General features: G+C 42.5%; 2 protein-coding genes across 6 annotated transcripts in view; one reads left to right on the forward strand and one right to left on the reverse strand.

Moving 5' to 3' along the window:
- The window catches only part of LOC309805790 (uncharacterized protein), a 460,110-nt gene that overhangs the window by 373,568 nt on the left and 65,902 nt on the right, over positions 1–20,640 (reverse strand). The gene's annotated exons all lie outside the window — the stretch shown is intronic.
- Positions 1–20,640, forward strand: part of TRPC7 (transient receptor potential cation channel subfamily C member 7) — a gene marked incomplete at both ends in the record, with an annotated part of 124,448 nt that overhangs the window by 54,976 nt on the left and 48,832 nt on the right. Inside the window, 2 exons of the mRNA XM_082623993.1 lie at positions 11,662–11,826; positions 17,115–17,331. Of these exons, the coding sequence (XP_082480119.1) occupies positions 11,662–11,826; positions 17,115–17,331 (382 nt within the window). The remainder of the gene's footprint in view (positions 1–11,661; positions 11,827–17,114; positions 17,332–20,640) is intronic.

Below are 20,640 nucleotides of genomic sequence, written 5' to 3' on the forward strand. Positions count from 1 at the left end.
GCATTTCTGGTCTTTGTCTTCTTTTGTTTAATTAAGTATATAAATGTTGATTTCCTGTATCAATATCAATACCTTTGGATGTATGTTCTCCTAGTTGATGAAGTCTTTGAACTTGAGTTAGAATTATTCTTGCAAGAAAACTTTGCTGTTATTGATAATCAAATTTCTTTCTCTACTTAAGAATCACAAAAAATATATAGATGAATACTCTGTAAGTGACATACTTTTGAACGACTAAAAATTTTAATGCGTGACATAACTCTTTGGACAGGGCTTAAGATAAAAATGATTTACATTTCTGACTTTTATTACAGAAGTAAAATATTGTATTGACAGCAACAACAAAACAGTATTGTGGCACTTGAAAACTGAACCATAAACCAAACACTGGAAGTGCATTTTCTGAACCCTTGAAACCTCCTTTGAGTTAGTCATGCTTATGGTCATTTTATAAATGGAGAAATTAAGGCCTGAAAACTTAAGCTACCCTGTCCCTTAACAGTCAGTGGTAAAGCCAAGACTGGCAGCCAGGTGGGCTGACTCCAGACCCTGGGCATGTTCTACAACCTTGCACCTAAGGGACAAGAGTTTTGGATCCAACTTGGGAATATTATCAAGTTCTCAGGCTCAAAGAATTATCTGAAACTACAGCTCTTCCTAGTAAAATGTCAGCATCAGGTGGGATTTGGCAAGAGGCTGGAGATCCTAAAAAGATCCTTTAGCAAAGCGGGTTTTTGGCCAGAGTCTGTATGTTTCAAGGCTGTAAATCAGGGCTTAGGTGACCTCCACATTAACCTGGTTCCTAGCAAAGTGCTGACCAGGCAGGTGAGCCACGGCTGAATCGGTTGTTGCCACTCTTGTCTGTATGCAGGAGAGAGAGCCCAGGATTTCATCTTTAGCATGATGACTCGCTCCTTTTAGGAAGATGAGGTTGTCGAGGAAACTGGCTTCAAGCCTTTCCCCTTGCGTATTCCTGATTTTTATCTCTACTGGGCCTTGGCTGGCCCACAGGCAGAAGCACAGAGAGATCAGAGTTCTAACAACAACTTGAATCAGGAGGTCCCCTGGCCTCTGTAAGCTTGGAGAAATCACTGTGGTTCCTCATGCTTTGGTGTGTCTGCCTGATTTAAAATCTACCTTGTGGAAATACAGGATAATAGTTCAAAACATTGTCTTTGGCTTCAAGTCCATACCGTTATATCACCTTCGTGTTTATAGGCAAGTTACTTAATTTCTCTGTCTCATGCTCCCATATTTAAAATAGGGATATAACAATATCTATCTCAAGGAATTGATATGAGGGTTAAATAGCAGTGATTGTTAAGCAAAGAGCCTGACACAGAATAGATAATCAATAAACATTAGCTACTCTTTATAATGATAATAGTTATTACTATTTTTATTATATAAATATTTTCCAGATTGATGTCAGTTTGGTAATGCCATACAAAGAAATTAAACCACCCTCATTCAATCTAAAAGAGAATCCTCAAACCCTATTTCAGCCTCCCATTTCAATCTTCTCCTGCACAAGAAAACAAGAGCCTGGTTTAGTTTTCATCATCTCTCCCTGTCTGCCCTCTACTAAAGACATGAAGACAGTTAAATGTTCATCAGATCCTGAGAGTAAGAGAGGATGTGTTATATTTAGAAATCATTCTGGGAATATGAGTCACAGAGAAAATGATGGAGCAGATCTTAGAGGCTTCGGAAGAGTACAATTTATCACTCAAAATATGTTTACTGAGTACCTACTATGTGCAAAACATAAGGCTGCACACTCCTGGGGATACAAACACAGTTGATCCCCTCAAAGAGCTTAAAAATAGCAGAAGAGATCAGATGTAAACACAATAATACAGCTATTCACAGCTTGACCCATGACCATGACTGTCAAGTGAGTTGGCTGTACAACAAGACCCAGAAGAGTACAAGGTATCTCAGGGGGCTGAAGGACTTGGTAGGACTTGAAAGTAAAGAGAAACTTGGATGTTGAAGGTTGATTAGGAACTGAATCAGAGAGAAGCAAGATGGACCTTCCTTGAAACAGGCATGAGGGCTACTACACAGGCCATGTTTAGTAACAGTATGTAGAGCAGTTTGGGTGAAAGGGAGGGATCAGGAATGTGAGTAGTTAAAGATAATCCAAGAAGGTTTGCTAGAAGCTGCTTCCATTTCTCCTTTAGCTTCAGGCTAGGGCACAGCCCTGAGTGGGGTGGAGACAGGCACTGCCCAGGTATGGAGAGTGGCCTCTTTGTGACACTGTGAAAGAGCAGAGGCAGTCATCTGGAGCCAGCTGGAGCCAGCTGCGTCCACGCAGTGTGACTCTGGCCATGACAACACAGCCAGACTGGAAACCAAGTCACTTCACCAACACCCTCAGGGCTCAGTGCTGTGGGAGGACTCCCGGGAGCACTGGAAAATCACACAGTCAGCATTCGCCTCCAGGAGGGCAAGCCAAGGCCCGCTGCCACTGTGTCTGCACTCAGGAAATGGCTCGCTCATAGCTCTGGGAGAAGCCCAGAACCATTTGTTTGGGTCACTGCACCCAAAAGACTGAAGCACAGGCTGCTTCATGAGAAAATCATTCTTTCCCTGGCAAGAGAGATGCTGCTGAGTCACAGATACAGTCCTCAGAACCTACCAATTTGGGGCATTTGTGTAAGGAATCCCTATTGACCCGGAAAATTCAAGGTTTGATTAATTTGAGGTCGAGGAATTTTTCACGTCCTGCTGTCCCTGGGAAACAGGAACAGAGAGTTATCTTTGGGAACAACAAGCAAACTACTCAACTGAAAAGATGATATCAAATCTCTGTCTCTGTGGGCGCGAAGAGTCTTCAGAAGTGCCCATCTCCTCTTGCTGCCCTGCAGACTTCCAGAATGACTCAATCAGCAGCTACCAGGCAGGACCCTCTGCTATGTAAATAACCAAGAACACACCCGGGTTGGCTGGGCTAGCAGATGCACAAGTGGAAGAGAAGGTAGGGGAAGCTGGAACCGAGCGAGAGCCATCTGTGCAGGCATCCAAATGGAATCTCCCAGCAAAGAGGGGAGTGTTTAAAACACACTCAGTTAGCAAATGGGGGATTCTGAAGACAGCGCTGCAGAACAGGTGAGGAGAGGGAGGCAGGTGTGGAGGCAAGGCACGTGAAACACAGCAGCAGAACTCCCCAAGAGCTGAGCTCCAATCCTTGCCTGCCTCCCTGGCTCCGCTCTTGGGCGCCTCCTGCAGATGGTGGTGTGAATTTTTTCCCGGTGAGACCTTTGAACTCCTATAGCTCAGTTACCTCTGGGAATGAAGAAGCTGTTGTCGCTGCTACTGTTGGCGTCGTTTTCCAATCTCCTGGCTCTTCTGCAGTGAGAATAACTTCAGTGGAGACATGAATTCAGTCATCTATCTGCTCATCATGTCTCCTGGAGAGCAAGCAAACTTTCAGCCTCTTGTACCCATGTGCGTCTTCCAGATGTGGTCACATGGCCACAAGTGCTGGACTCTGCCACACCACAGGGACCATGTTTGGAAGGCCACTCTGGTCCTCTAGATGGCACCAGGTTTGCAGTCTGAACTCGGAGAACTTCTTGCTGCACCATTCACTAGTTCAGACGACACTGCCTGAGTACCCACGCATTGAGCACCACCCTAAGGACCACAAGAGCCCTCCAGAGGGGTTTTCTCTCCAGTAGAGGGTTATACAGGCATTATAACTATGATTAACGGGAGAGACTACAAATGACTTGAGAGAAGAGAAAGAAAGATTCTCACCTGAATGGGCAGGGTAAACTTTCACGGAAGAGACAGTTATTGAGCTGGACAAAACTTGGCTATGGGGGGATGAGAAGGAAAGCACTCCAGGTTGCAGCAATACCTTGACCAGAGGCTCAGAGATGGTCAAGCTTGGGAAGGCTCTGAGAACAGCTTTGCTGGAGTTTGGCCAGAGACTAGGGATGGGGAGGAAATGAGCAGAAGCTGGAACAGCAGCTGGAAGTCAGGTTTTAAACTCTATCTCTTACTCTCCCTTCCTCTGCTCTGTTCTTCTGTTTCCTTCCTTTCCCTCCCTTTCACTTGCTTTCTTTCTCCCCAACCAAAATCCCCTCCATCTAACCCTAACCCTCCATCCTCCCATCCAACCCAAACAGTGCAAATGGAGTGGATGTGGGATTATCATAAAACATCTACTACTCTGGAGAAGGAAGTCAGAGATCAACTGTCCTCTCCAAGAGGACACAGCCCACTGCCACAGGGTGAAAGGAGACAACTAAAACTCTGGCTGGGGGTATGAGCATCTCTGCAGCACATGTGAAATCTGTAGGCTCACAGAGAGGCCCTCCTGCTTGGCAGATAGAATATGCCAGAGACCTGATCCAGAAAAGACGCAGGAAACGTCAGTTGAGAGAGGCGGTATAAGGAAGTGGTTAAGAAATGTCCACTTTGGTTCTGACAGTCACAGTGCCATCAGGTCTATAATGGGCATAATGGATTAAATGAGACAATGTTTATAATGTGCTCAGCACAGGGCCTGATCCATATGAGTGCTCAATAAGTGTTTGCTTTTACTGTTTTATTTATGGCAAAGAACTAAGACTGGGAAGGGCTAGAGTCCAAGCCAACCAAATCAAGAGAATTTCAGAGGGAGCTTACACATGAAAAGACCTCAGGCTTTGGAATCAGACAGACCTGAGCTGGAACCCTGACTACACCATTCTCTAGCTGTGGGACTTTAATTGACCCAGCCTCAGTTTCCTCAACTGCAAGACGGGGTTGATAATACATCCTCATTTGTATATGAGGATGTAGATAATACATCCATTTTGGGGAGGGTTATTGTGAAGATTACAGATAACATAACCAAAGTTCCTTCATATACTAGGTCCTAAATTATTAACAGTAAAAAAACACTCAAGCTGTGATTTTAAAACATTTTACTTTGTCTACTGCCCATGCTTAGAGGCTACTTGAAAGAGGTATGAATTGTGGGGCTACCCACTCAAAGCTCCAAGCCCCACACCTTTTCCTTCTCATTCTCCACCACCATTTACCCAGAACTATCAGGGATTATACTCTTGTACTGGCCGCTCAGGAGCTGCATGGCTAAATAAATAGGTTCAGTGAGCGTGGTGGCAATGTTGGTTCCATACTAGAATGCTCCATTGATTTAAAACTTAATAAAACAATGGCAACTTCTGCTTTCTTTTTTACTGTAATCAAGCATACTAAGTTCTTCAGGAATGTTTAACTCTAAAATCACATGGTCACTCAACACTCTGCTGATGGATAAACTCAGCAAAGGGAAGAGCAAAGAGAACTATTTTAAGCCCTGGAGGGGGAGCAGAAGTGGTAGTAGGAACAGCAGCAGCAGTAACACCAATGCCCACCTTAAACTGCAAGTACCAGGCCATGTACTGAGCACCCAGCACGTTTTCCTCTCTTGTAGACCACGAAGCTAGGAGCAGTGAAGTGGCTTGCCCAGGGTCACACAGCTAGAAAATGTCGTATCTGGGATTTGAACCAGGATGGTCCAGCCTCAGAGCCTGTGCATGTAACCACTCCGCTAACTGCTTGCACAGAGAAGAGTCTGAAGGTTAAGTTAGCAGTGTAGACAAAGCAACTAGCTGTGCCAAGGATGTGGGGCTCTCAGTCATAGGTCTCACAAGAGGGTGGGACCCAGGAGAAAGCACACTAATGGGATGAGCATTTGGTGTTCATTCATTCATGGAAGGCTTACTCCGTAAACTGGAGGGTGTTACTGCTCAGCCCTATTCCATGCACAGACTCACAGAGCTGAGAGCTCCCTGTGAACAAGGATTGCAACTTCTCTGTATTTCCAGTGCTGAGCACAGTGCCTGGTAAGGGGCAGCAGTGAGGAAAAATATGTTGAATGAATGAATGAATGAATGAATGGACAAACCAACAAACTAAACTAGTCAACAACTGACATTTCCATTCCTCTTCTTCCCTCGTCAACTTCCATGACTTGAGAGCTTTGCCAAGACAAAACGGGAGGGAAGAACATTAGCACCATTGAACCAAATCCTATGAGATGCACCAAACAGGAAGTGGCACCACAGAACTATACTAATTCAGTCTGACTGTCCACACTAAGAACAGCCACTTGACAACGGGTACAGTATCTGTCTCTTTTTGCCTATGTAGATAGTTTCCAGAGGGAGGAAAAAAAGATATCTACATGGAAAGGCTAGTGATGAGCTAAGTGGAAAATCTTGACCACAGTCACATTGGACATCAGCCTTTGATGGTTTATCTGTATAAAATAAGTCATTTTCTCTATAAGCATTGGATTTCATAAATTTTTCTCCAGCTAATTTATTCTTCAGCTTATCAAATCATGCATTGCCACATCTCATTATTCTGTAAATGAGGCCCAGTGTCAGAGAAAAAAATCTGTGTTTAAGGATTATGGAAATCATGCAGCCTCAAAGTCTCAGCTCAGATGTAGCCCTCTTCCCTTCCCCACTAAACGGGAAATGCAGGATTTAACAGCTTTTAAGGTGGAGGAGGGGAGGGGCATCAAGGATGGAGGAGAAGTACTTCTGCAGGTTCAGGAACCTGTACTGAGCCTCACTGATGGAGGGCTCCAGAGTGGAGGCGGAGCATCAACATGGAGCTGAACGGACTGGATGGTGACCCTGACTGCCCTAGCAGAGACCAGCCCATTTTTACCTAATTGCCTGGATAAAGCGCTTTCATTGGAGGATAAGGAGGGAGGTATTGGGTAGAGAGGGAGTGGCCTCACGCACCTGTCAGGCTACATGAACCTTTCCAAAGGCAACAACACTTCAAGAAAATCTGCCAAAACAACGTGGAAGTCAGAATAAAGATAAGGAGGGTGGAGTAGAACCTCAGGGAAGTGGGGAGGAGGACAGAGAAACAAGAGGAAGAGGGAAAGGAAAAAAAAGGAAAGGAAAGGAGAGTCACGGGCTTATTTTTATGTATCAAATACTAATACAGCGCTTACTATTTGCCAGGTACTGTCCTAAGCACTTTACAAATACTTACTCACTCAATCTTCATTATTAGCCTCATTTTACAGAAAAAGGAAGTTAAGCATGGAAAGAGTCAATGATCGAAGAGCATATGGCCAGCGTGTGGCAGGGCCCGGACTTGAACCCAAGCAGCCATGTACCAGTCCACACGCTTAAACACCCCCCATCAGGATAGTCTTAGCCCTGTTGTAATATGAATATATGGCCCAAGGGTGTTAATATTCCATGAAACAGCCCTAAAAATACTCAGTAGTTAGTTAAGGAATGTTGATAGCTCTTCAACAACTATCTATTCTTAAAATATCAGATATTTCCTTATAAATGAATATAAAGCAGGGAAAAGAGTGAAGGGGATAATTTTCCTTCAGGCTATAAAAGAAAAATAGTAGCACATGGACCAACGGAAAGCAAAGTAAGAGCCAAGATTTGGCCAATATGCCCAAAAGTTCCCATATGCCAGCATTATATTCTCACTAAGTCACCAGGGTCTGGGAGGAATAGGAAGTTTAGGTGAGATATTAACAAAAAACCAGCTTTGGGTACAAATGTTGTTATACTAAACATGAAGGCTGGTCAAACATGCCACCAGGATACCTGGCTTGAGATGGACTCAAGAACCAGCAGCCACATGAATTCTAGGCCCTCCTGACTCTCAGGTCCTGTTTTCCAGTCTCCTCCTCCATATTATAGGGAAGTCTGTCTCAGAGCTCCCGCCTATCCCTCTTCGCAATTTAACTTCTTAGCTCCCCACCCCACCCAGTCTTCTGGAACAGTCCATCCCAGCTGTGGGTATGGTCTGACGTGTGCTCTCCTGAGAGGCTGCTCTGCTCCATGCAAGCCTACCTTAACAGTCTCAGCTCCAGGCCATTACTCCCTACTAGGAAGAGAGAATCATGGGAAAGCTGAGGTGGTCAAACCAGTTCTTCCCTTGAAGAACTTTCATAAATGTGTACCATGCTCTCAGTCCAGAATGGCTTAGGGGCAGGAATGGCCTGGGCAATCCCCTTGTTAGGATCCAGATAATTCCATCCTTTTGTGAGCCAGATGCCAAAGAAATCTGGCCCAAGACAACACTGATTTTCTGAGTTCCCATTCTGTTCTATCTGGCTGTGGGCTTTCCTTCCTCTGTTCCTCTCTGACCCTGCTTTTAAAAATCCTCCCCCTGCCCCTGCCCTGACTGAGTGCCCTTCTGGTTAGGGTGTTCTTTGTGTCTTGATGGTGTGCCTCACGTTACTCTCATCTTCCTTGGATCAGGAATGATGTTTCTCTGTGCTTCAAAAGCACAGTGGAGAAAAATCCTCTGATACACATTGAACTGTGCGTCATGAAGTTATCTTCGAAGTCCTGCTACCAATACAGAAAAGTGCCCACATAAAGATAAATAACAATCTGGGCTTCAGCTGTCAGCTGCCATCAGCTTACTGGGAGTATTATATTATAAAGTCTGTCTACAAATAAATAGCATGTTTGGAGCTAGGTTGCTTTATTACGGAGGAAGAAAGACCACTGTGGAAATTAACAAAGGTCTAATCAGAGGACAGAGTCTCAAGAGAGACCCCCCTGTTTTAGTCGGGACCACTGTCCTCTGAGGCAGGTAAGGGCGAGTGGGAATTGTTCCCACTGTGTTCTCTCTCAGAATTCTTCCCCTCCTGCTCTGCTGCCCAATTTGTTTTGCTGATTTGTCCGCAGGAGGCAGCAGAAGAAGCATGGAGGGGCTCTCCCCAGATAAAGACAAAGAGGCCAAAGGCAGGGGTCAGGAGTCCTTCCAGAGCAGTCCTTCCAGAGCAGCTACAGCAGGGCCAAAGGCAGGGGTCAGGAGTCCTTCCAGAGCAGCTACAGTGCAGGGAGCGAGCCAAGTGGTCTTCCGCTACTTCATGAGACTGTGTGTTTCTCCAGAGCAGGACCATTTCAGCACCGAGGAAAGGCTAACTGTTGAAAACCAAAACCGACTGCCCCCCCATGCCTGAAAGTTGACCTGCAATGGGACGACTTGCTGTGATCAGGCTCTGAGAATTACTGAAACATGTGCATGATGTTCTGTTGTTTGCTCCACTTTGTTGTGAGCCAGAAAGGGCACAGGAAAGCATATGATGGCCTGAGGGTTCCTACCTGGGTTGAGGAGAATCTGTTGCTCTTGTTCTTGAAGGGAAAAACCACAATGGTTGACATGAATCCAATAATGCTACCTCAAAAAAGCCTCATTTGCAGCTAATGATTGAGTAACAGTATCACCAGGGGCTGCTGCAGGGCCAAATAAAGCTTTGATAGCATCCTCGCAAATCATTTGGTGGCTACTGTGAGTTCCCAGAAACTGGAAACAAGAAGATGTTGCCATCTGCGTTGAGAATTTTTTAAATAGCTCTATTTATATTGTTCTTATAATGAAAAGGGAATGTTTTGCATTTCCCAGAGATTGCTGCATATATCCTCTTAATACCCAATGAGGCAAATGGGATGAAAATTGGGACATTATGATCCAGGGTAATCCACTGAAAATGCAGTCTCTTTGAAGAATCCCCAGTCTATCTGCTCTAGTCCAGGCGTCCCAGCTCCTACGGCATATGGCTATCCTGACAGGGCCAAAGAGCAGGCTGCCTAAAGCAAATAATGGCTTCCCTTTGTCACAGGGAGGAAATAAACTAATGAGCATAATTTTCTCAAGTGTAAACTTTATTCCCATAAATGTTACTTACATATTGCCTATTACCAGTTTCTACTGGCCAAGACTCAGAATCAACTAAAAATAAATGGCCAAGTAGCACCAAACATTTGCAGAAAAAGGATGTTTGGTTACAGCAACTCAAGTCAACCTGCTGAATCAATCAGAAAAAGGAAGATGCTATATATGAATCTAGGGGTGTCTTGTGGACCATGTGTGCAGAGTGGCGCTGGACCTCAGAGAGGGTAGGACACTACAGAACCTCTTTCTATACAACTTCATTCTTCTTTCTCTCTTTTTAACTGGCTTGTTTTGCTACTTAGTCTACACAGTGGAAGGTAGCTGCCCAGATTCCTGAAGGTTACATGTTAACTCCTCAGTAAATTAAAAGACTGCCTCTCTCAATCACAGTCTCAAGTAGCCTGGGAATATACCCTGAGAAAACCATAATTCAAAATTATGTGGAGACATGTACCACAATGCTCATTGCAGCTCTATTTACAATAGCCAGGACATGGAAGCAACCTAAGTGTCCATCAACAGAGGAGTGGATAAAGAAGATGTGGTACATATATACAATGGAATATTACTCAGCCATAAAAACAAACAAAATTGAGTTATTTGTAGTGAGGTGGATGGACCTAGAGTCTGTCATACAGAGTGAAGTAAGAAAGAGAAAAAAACAAATACCATATGCTAATGCATATATATGGAATCTAAAAAAAAATGGTACTGATGAACCTAGTGGCAGGGCAGGAATAAAGATGCAGACATAGAGAATGGACTTAAGGACATGGCAGGGAGGGGGAAGCTGGGGCGAAGTGAGAGTAGCACTGACACATATACACTACCAAATGTAAAATAGATAGCTAGTGGACAACAGCCGCATAGCACAGGGAGATCAGCTTGGTGCTTTGGGACAACCTAGAGGGGTGGGATAGGGAGGGTGGGAGGGAGGCTCAAGAGGGAGGGGATATGGGGATATATGTATGCACATGGCTGATTTACTTTGTTGTACAACAGAAACTAACACAACATTGTGAAGCAATTATACTCCAATAAAGATGTATAAAAATAAATAAATAAATAAAAAGAGGAATAAAAAAAAAATAGCTAGCTGAGAAAACCTAATGGACCCAGTTTAAGTCTGGGTTTCAACCCTAGTCTAACATATATCAAGAAGGGTGAGGTCAACAATACAAAATGTCCACAAAAGGCCCACCTTGTAACCTGGCATGAGGGCAAGGCAGATCCAAGAGAGGGAGGTGGCAGTGAGAAGCTACTGCATGGGGATACAATGTGTCAGCTCTCCAGCATGCTACAATAAGCAACAGGGATCCAAGCCAAATACCACTGAAATCCAGTGGGGAAATACTGAGGAGTTTTAACATGTCCTCTGGAAACTCCACTGCAAGAACTTTTTCTTAGACAACATAGGAAAAGAGAGAGGAACTTTTCTACAATATCTCATTTAACCCTACAAGACAATGTGACAGGCTCTGTTTTGCAGACGACAATATTGATGCTCAGAGAGGTGAAGTAGCTGGCCCAAGGCCACCTGGCTAGTAAATGGTAGAGCAAAATTCAAACGCATGTCGACTCTAAAATCCCATTCATGCTCCATCCATTCCAATATGTTGACTCCCATATGAACTCTGCCCAGAGGTAAGTCTCCTTGGGTTGGAGACAAGCATCTACCCAGAAGCTGTCATTTTCTGTGCCTGAGACTTCTCAAGGCCCTCAGTTTACCAAGCCCTGATGCAGCCAGTCCTATGAAGGCCAGTCTTATGAGGGCTCATAGTACAGAGGCCCCCAGCATGCCCAAGTCAGAAGGGCCCAGCAGGTACCTGACCTAGCTGCTCTGGCTCGAACACCCAGGCCACCCTCCCCAGGGGAACATGTCAGCACTGAGCTACTCATAGGTCATATACTGTTCAAGTGCTACTGATGCCATTTTCCTGTTTGCATTTTGTTTTTGTTTTTGTTTTGTTTTTACAGTTCGTTGCTCATCCTAACTGTCAACAGCAATTGCTTACCATGTGGTATGAAAATCTCTCAGGCTTACGTCAACAGTCTATCGCTGTGAAATTCCTGGCTGTCTTTGGAGTCTCCCTAGGCCTCCCTTTTCTCGCCATAGCCTATTGGATTGCTCCGTGCAGCAAGGTACAGACTGCTTAAGGTGCATGTCTTTGTGGTTATTTCTTCTCTCTACTTAGCATAACCTAAAGTCCATTTTGTCCAAATATGCAGCTGACCATTTCCCACATTTAAAGAAAATAGCCCTGAGAGACCCAACAAAAGTAGAAAACCACTTAAGAGGGAAAATGCTAAGATTTGCTTCTTTAAATCATTTTCTTAAAAGACAGAGGAGTGATAAAATGGAAACTTTTATATACACAAGGCATAATCTGATCAACAGAATAAAGGGGGAATAAAGGCACTTTTCCTTTTCTAACTATGCAATGTCCTAAACACGGCCTCCAAACCCATAAATAATTACAATAATGATAATAGGAATAGCCAACATTTACTGAGTACTTTCTTTCTGCTAAGCCCTTTTCATGCAACACCTCATTTCACTCTCTCAAGTACATTATGATGCACACACTCATAAGCAGGTTCAGAAAAGAGAAACAACTAGGAGCTGAGAGTCAAAGCCTTCTCATACTGGGGCACTGCAGACCCATCTCAACATCTTCCTGGTTTCCTGGCTTCCTCGTCTGGGTTCTGGCCCACATGGGCAGCTAATTAGGTCACTAGAAGGAAAAAAGACAAAGGAAAAAGGAGGAGAGCCGGAAAGGCGCAAAGCTGGGTTCTTTTCTCGCAGGAAGGGGGAGTGTCTGGTGCCTGCCTGTAACGGAAGGAGTGGAACCTGCAAGAGCCAAGCTGCCGCACCTCCTGTTCCACCCTCCCTACAGCCCATTGGACCCAAAGCCACAACAGGCATCAGCAGTCACTCCAGCTTCAGGCAAGAGCTAGCGCCTATAAAAACAAATCATGTCGAAACTCTGAAATATGTTTCGTAAGTTAACTGGTCATTAAAGTTTCCAAAGCTGCATTTACTTTGTGATATAGTAAAAAAAAAAGCAATTAAGCTTAGGTAATCAACATTCAGTAGAAGAAATATGACTACAGGGAGATTAGTTCCACAGGGAATCTGATCAGCTAAGGCAGTTAATAAAAGTGTCATCAATGAATGGATCCTCTTGTCAACTCCACCAAGACAGAACTCATGCCAGGACGATGGGCCCAAGACTTCAGATCTGCTAATGAGGCCACCTAACCAGGCAGGCAAGGAACTGACTGCCAGAGTAGGAGGGGTGTCAGAGAAAGAAATTAGGACTCAAACTCCTTCTTCTGTAGGATAGTGTTAAAAATAAAAGTCCTCATACTGAATATTTGTGGTGTTCAACCTCCTATCTATTGAGGATTTTGTTTCTATGGCACTCTACCATGACACAGATTTCTAAATCGGTATTCCCCAAATGATACATATGTAGGGTAAGGCTATTTTTTTCTGTCCCTTATCATGAGCTGGAAAAAGCACAGTGAGTGAAAAAAGACTAACCAGATTGAAAACTGGATTAGTGCTGGTCATTGGTTTTAGGCACTTGTTTCCATAGTAGTATTATCTAGTCTGTACTGCAAGTTAGATCATTGCCTTCATCCAGAGATGGACAGGGATGCTGCCTCCACACTCTCTAAGCCACAAACTAATTCTAGGACATCAATCGTTAAAATAACAGCCAAACACTGCCAATCCTCACTTTCGCTGTAAAACTAAATGTGACAGCTTCCAGGGAACTGGAACTAAGCAACACCGGCAAATTGGTTTGCCTCTACCTGCCTGGGGAAACATTCAGAAAGAGATGATATGCCAGTTGCTGACTAAATTTTTTAGACTTTCAGTAGGTCTGAGAACAATCTTGGCCAATATCATGCAGATGTGATGCAAAAAAAAGGACGTGTGGACGGGGTAGGAATCCCGGACTTTCTGGGGACCCAGGTAAATTCAAGAGACTGATGCCACCATGGAATGTAGGGGTGAGACCTATGGTGCCTTCTGGAATATTCTAGAAGTAATGATTGCAGGGAAGTTTGGCCCCATGGCTGCAGCTTCCTCTCCTCTGTTCAGAGACTTGTCTGACTGACATTTTGTGTCCCTGGAATGTCCAGTAAGACAAAGAAACAACTTGTACACTAAGCTCTTGCTTGTGGCCACTGGCAGCTGGCGGCAAGAGAGGGTGGCATTTGATGAAGAAGACTGGAAGTTCAGACTGGGGAGAGATGCTGGAAACTCTCTGGGTGCTCTACTGCAGTCATAGCCTACCTTGTGGGCAACTGGCTACCACGTCCCAGTTAGGTGCTTACACTTGTGGGCTAAGAGCCCAGTGCCATAGAACACAGAGGTGTGTGAACAAGTAAAAGCAGGTGTCCACCCTGAGGGCTTGAGAATGCAGTTCATTTGGAGCTAATTCAGGAGCACTACTCAGTTATTCTCACATTCACCTATTTCCCAGAGTAAAAGAATAGTACCCAGGAAGTCTGGGCTTGAGCCAGAGACTGAGTACAGCAAGCCTGGATTTCCCGATATGTTCTCAGCTCATAAGGGCCAAGTAATGACAGAGTTGCTTTAGCCCATGTTTCAGACTCACCAGTTTTGCTCTTCAGGCAGAAGAGGACAAGAACTATGTCTCCCAAAGCTCTACCATCTCTTTTTATACCTAACGCTGCTACCTGACTCAGTGTTAACGATTCCCCAGCTAAGAGCTGCTGGTATATATTGGTTGACTTTTTCCTTTCTTTTGGTTCACCTGGTGGCCTTGTGAAAGGAGGACGTTTACCTCAAGCATAATTTGCTTCAAAACATTGAGATAAATATGGAATGTCACAAAAAAAAAAAGAAAAAGAAAAAGGAAACCCCTGAAATGATTTGATCTCATCTGACTTTTATCAAAGTTTTACCAGTTAAAAAGATGCTTTCAAGCCCAGAAGAAAAATAGGAAACGTGCATCAATTCCTAACCTCGTTTTTCCTCCCTATGGCTTAAATCAAGTGGGACTGAGCCCAGGGTAACCTTCTATACCACTGCAGGGCCTTATCAGGGTTTTTTCTTATCGTCTGCAATAAATACAATAATTTTTACATATGCATCTTCTGCCGGAAGATAACAACTTGAAGGAGGGAACAAAGAGAACATTAAATTCCTCAAAGCAGCTCTTATGGGGAATCCCAGGGCCAGCATGGGTGCACCTGCGTGCAGATTCCTGACATCAGGTGCCTTGCCTAGATGAGAAGATGGAGAAGTGTCCCCAGGTCCTCATCCAGGTAGTCAATGGAAGATGTTACATAGAGCCCACTGATAAAGGATTGGGGAAACTTGGCCATCAATCCCTTAAGAGCTGTGTCTACCTCCGTGTTCTCCACCTTTTTCTGACATTTCTGGGACCCTGCTGGGACACAAAGATCTGGTATCCCTTGCCCTCTCCTCAACCTTTCCTCTCCCCACTCTGCAGTCATTCTCCAACCTACCTCGCCTCTCACCACTACCTCAGCTAGGACACAGTGACAGGAAACAACGCAATGACTATCTAAGAATGTCGCCTGTATACACCAAAGTATCCCAGCATCTTGGTTGGGAACTGGGGCTCCAAGATGCCAACACAGTCAGATAAAATGTGGAAAAATTCAAAGTATGTATTTGACATCACATAGGTCAATATGAGACGTCGTTTGATTCTGTTTTTGTCTTTGTTTTTTTTTACTGAATTTATGTAAGGTATTTTATTTGTCCTTATATTTAATCTCTACATTCTGAATTTGGTACATCTACCTCTGGCTAAAAATAATCTACAGTCCCTATTTTGTAAATAGTAACGTTAAACATTACTAAGAAATGTCATTTGTAAGATGTTTGTGGGCCCCCTAGTTTTCAGGTAAACATCTTTTCAAACACTTCTGAAGTTATTCTAGTGCCATATGACAATTTGACAATGCAGGTGAATCCGAACAAGTTCTTTCCAGCACAAATAGGGATTTCCAATGTTCAGACTTGAAACGCAGTCTTTTTTTAGAAATGATTAAAATTATCTTTTTAAATTTCAACAGATGGGTTCTATGACATTAGAACGTTACAGTAATTACTGGCACCATTAACGTGGATGATTAGCATACTGAAGCCTACTGAAAGAACATTATCAAGCCATCTGATTTATAAATGTTATGTTGAACATAATGATAGTTAGGGAAATTTTACCAGGAGAAACTCCTATAGCTGATCTTTGGCTGAACCAATACTCTACATGCTGGGTGACATTTCACTCTAGGACTCCTGAATGAGGCAGAACATGAACATCAATTAACTAGTCACTGGCTATAACTGAACACTTGCCCTGGAGAAGGAACTGAGATCCAGAAAAGACTCCCCTCTTTGCTCTTGTCTTATCAGTATACCTGGTGAGGGGTTAGAGTTGGTGTTTAGGTGAGGGTGACAGCAGTGACCTGGAAGAGACCCAAGTGAATTCATTTACAGGGGTCAGCAAAGACTGACTGTGCAGCCCCCATTGTAGTCCTCAAAGATCCAAGTGGCCTTTGGATGGCAAGCCAGGGATAAGAAGATATGACCAATACCTACTCCCTAAAAGGGCATCTTTTGGATCACTTCAGGCTCACATGGAACAATTGCACAAGTTAATCATGTACTAGGCCACAAAGAAAATCTCAATAGTTTTAGGGTAGTATCACAGAGGCTATGATCTGAACACATGCTGCAATAAAAACAGGATTTTTTAAAGCAAGGGGGGAAAAGTCCTGTATATCTGGAAACTAAATAACCTCTGAGTTAAAAATGAAATCAAATGGGAAATTATAAAAATATTTATAACTGAGTATCAAGGAAAATGCTACATGTCAAAATTTATAGGAACATAGCTAAAGCAGTACCTAGTGGGAAATGCATAGCTTTAAGTAAATTTACCAAGATATAAGAAATGTGGAAAATAAGTCATCTAAGCTAAAACTCAAGAAAATAGACAAAAGAGCAACAGAGCATATCCAAAGTGTTTTTTAAAAAAATTCTGAACTCTATTGAAACACATTTTTTTTCTAGATTTATAAAGCATAAAATTCACATCCACATGGTTGGGGGTAGCTGTGCAGTCAGATTATAAATTGATGTTGTAAAATGATGTTATATTAGTGTGTTCTACTCCTTTCTCTTACCACTCCCATTAAGTCTTCTAAACAGAAAAAATTAAAGTGAGTAGAAAAATGGATTTGGTCAAGCAGCCTCTCACATAAAAGCTCTAGAGAAAATGTCTGGGTTCAATTAGCAGCTTCTGTCCAAAATTGAGGATTCTCTAGTTCAACTTTCAGCAAAAGCCTTTTAAAGAGAGCCCTGAACTTGCCTGGAGCTGCCAGATTAACAGGTCTTGTATATATTTTGTTTCCAGCTAGGACGAACCCTGAGGAGCCCTTTCATGAAATTTGTAGCACATGCGGTTTCTTTTACAATCTTCTTGGGATTGTTAGTTGTGAACGCATCAGACCGCTTCGAAGGTGTTAAAACCCTGCCCAATGAAACCTTCACAGACTACCCAAAACAGATCTTCAGAGTGAAAACTACACAATTCTCCTGGACAGAAATGCTCATCATGAAGTGGGTCTTGGGTAAGCAAGTCACTCTTTTAATGTCTCCTCCCCTAATTATAACAGGACATTATTAAACCCTGACTTCAAAAGCTCTTCCTCTCCTCTTGAATGCACTCTTGGCAGACAAAATGGTGAGGAGATGACCAGCAAGGAAGCCAAAGTCAACTTCTGTATGTGCTGGTGTAAAAGATGCACAGACCTGTAATATAAATCCCAATTTTGAAAGGAGGTGTTTGGGGGAGATTCATTCTGTATCTTTCCTTATGTGCGTATTGAAAGTGACTGTAAAGTGTATGTGGGGGGGGACATAGGGTTTTGCTCATTTAAATATAGTCTACTAGAAGCCTTAGGAAATCAAGTTCTGCCTCTGAAAAAAAGTATAAGATTGCATAGCTTCAAAGATATTTTTTGTTACCACTGAATACTGATACATAGTAGAATAGTAATAATACAAATCTAAAAAGTTAGGGGAGTAACGTGTTCTCATTATTTGTGTTGGTGAACGTAATGAAGCTGTGGAATTCCTCTTTGCGGTGCTATTTTGTGCTGCCAAGGTCTGCCACTGGAATTGCCAAGGAAATCCTTCCAAATTGCCTCACTGACTAGTCAAGAAAGACTATCTCTCTTTTGCCTAACTCACAAGAACTATTACTAGTAGAAATAAGCAAGATAAGATAAAACTGGCAATGGCTATAATTGTACATGGCCAACGGTGTTACAGATTTTTCTAACACTGAAAACTGCAAAATTTATTGGTAAAATAATCAGATTTGGTAGGAAACAATAAAAAACTGAAAGAACTATAATCAGTGATATTGTAAATAACCAAAACTTGATCAATAAATTATAAGATTTACATCAAAAAGATCTGAATTTGATGGGAATGTTTTGAGTAAAACAAAACCGAAAATAAAAAAGGCAAAAAATGTATGCAGTATCAAGATTTTATCAATTAATTAAATTGTCCTAATGGTATTTGCCCCCAATTGCTTTTCTTAACAAAAATTCAATATTGGTGTAACATTCATTATGTTTATGTTCACAAACATTGAGTCAGAACGTATTCAGGGTCAAAGTGTCTGTACTTTCAATCAACAAATTCACAAAAGAAAAAATACCTGAAAAGACAGCCCAGTACAGGCCCTGTGCTAATTAAATGATATTGCCTAAGAGAGCCACAAGAGTTGAACCACTGGAGAATATCCCATAGATGCCCAAACTGAGAACAACTGGGAGTATAGTCTCTAAGCTGGATCTCTCAATAGGCAGAAGGTAATGAGGAGAAGAATGGTTTGACCCAAACGGCAAAGACAGAAAAGCACACCATGCTTCCCAGGTGCTTTTAATCAACCGGCAAGTCTGTAGCCAAAGGTTCATTTTGTAGAGTCACTGGTACTCAAGTTGGAAAGGAACATTAAAGCCTGTTGCAGAGCAAGTTCTGTGGCTTCACTTTCACAGTTGAGTCTATCCCAATTCTCCCTAGTACACCAGCCCCACCTCCAATTTAACTAAATTAAGCACTTTAACACTAGGCACTTTACAATGGACTGAATGTTTATATCCCCCAAAATTCATATGTTAAGACCCTAGTTCCAATGTCATGGTATTAGAAGTGGGGCCTCTGGGAGGTGCTTAGGTCATGAGGGTGGAGCCCTCATGAATAGGACTAGTGCCCTTTAAAAGATATCCCAGAGAGCTCTCTCACCCTCTCTGTGCCATGTGAGAACACAACAAGCAGTCTGCAACCTGAAAGAGGGCTCACACCAGAACCCAAACATGCTGGCACCCTGATCTTAGACTTATAGCCTCCAGAACTGTGAGAAACAAATTTCTGTTGTGTATAAACCACTCAATCTGTGTAACTTTGCTATAGCAACTCAAACTAAGACGTGGTTAAAAAAAAAAAAAACTCACATGTTGGGTTTATGGATAAAACAAAGTATTTATGGCACCAATCACTCACCCATCACATTTCCCCACCTGGGCTGCAAATAGAAGACAGGTGAGTCCAAGCATACTCCCCATTCAGTGGGTGCTACCATATGTTAACCATGGTACTCCTACTGAGCCACGACTTCTTCCTGCATCCTCATATTTCTCTTCCTGGGTGTCAGAGCATTATCCCAATAAGAGGGAAGCATCTCTAGCTACAGAGGTCCCAGCTTTTGTAATCTGGTACCAGCTTCTACCCATCAAAGCAAAGCTGAGTTTTCAAGAACATTATATAAGAAGTATTGTAAAGGGGAAGACTTATTTTTCATTGACCTACTTCCTGCTACATTTTAGACAGAAGAAAGATTCTAACTACTTTTTCTTACTAGATTATATTTTTCAAACTTTTATCATGAATAATTTTAAAAACTGCAAATTTCGAAAGAAGATTATACTGAACCCTTTGGACCAATCGCTCATCTTCAACAATTAGCAAATCAAAGCTAATTTTTGTTTCATCCTACTTCCCTTCTCTCAACCCTGTAGAATTTTGAATCCAATCCCAGATATCATAAAATTTCATCTACAAACATTTTTGTGTGTATCCTAAAAGATAATTTTCCTTTTACTTTTCTCTAATCTTTCTGTGCTGCAAGTTCACTGACATTTTTTCTCCATTATCTGTGACTTTAATCCCCAATCACTGAATTTTTCATTTCAAATATTATATTTTTCAACCCTTTAAGTTCCACTTGGTTCTCTTTTATATCTTTCATTTCCTTCCTCGTGATGCTTGTATTTTCCTTTAAATCCTTGAACATAATGTACATATTTATAGTAAGAACTGTTATAAAGTCCTTAACTCCTAATTTCATCATCTCTATCATTTCTGGGTTACTGACTAAACTTTCTCCTGACATGGATCATATTCTCCTATATCTTGGTGTGTTAGTAATTTCTGATTGAATGATGGGCACATTACATGTTATATTGGTGAGCATCTAGATTTTGTTGTCTTCCTTTAAAGAGTTTTTTTGCTTTATTCTGACAGGCTGTTAAATTCTTACAGATGAGTTTGGTCCTTTTCAAACTTTCTTAGAGTGGACCTGGAAAAGCTTTACCATAAGGATTGATTATCCTTGTACTATAGAGACACACATCTGGGTCTCTACTAAATGCCCAGGGTAATCAACAAGGATTTTCAACTGTGGATGGTCAGAGCTCAAACATCTTTCCACTCTGGGTGAGCTCTAGAAACTGTTCAGCTTGCAGCTCTCTTGCTGTTGTCTGTAGAGTTTTACTCTATGTATTCATGACTTAGCATTCAGGGAACATTCAAAAGGACACCTATGTAAACTTCTGAACTATTTTTGTTTGTGTTTGGTTTGGGGTTTT

Source organism: Mesoplodon mirus (genome assembly GCF_964341445.2).
Source record: "Mesoplodon mirus genome assembly, chromosome: 5".
NCBI classification, from domain to species: domain Eukaryota; kingdom Metazoa; phylum Chordata; class Mammalia; order Artiodactyla; family Ziphiidae; genus Mesoplodon; species Mesoplodon mirus.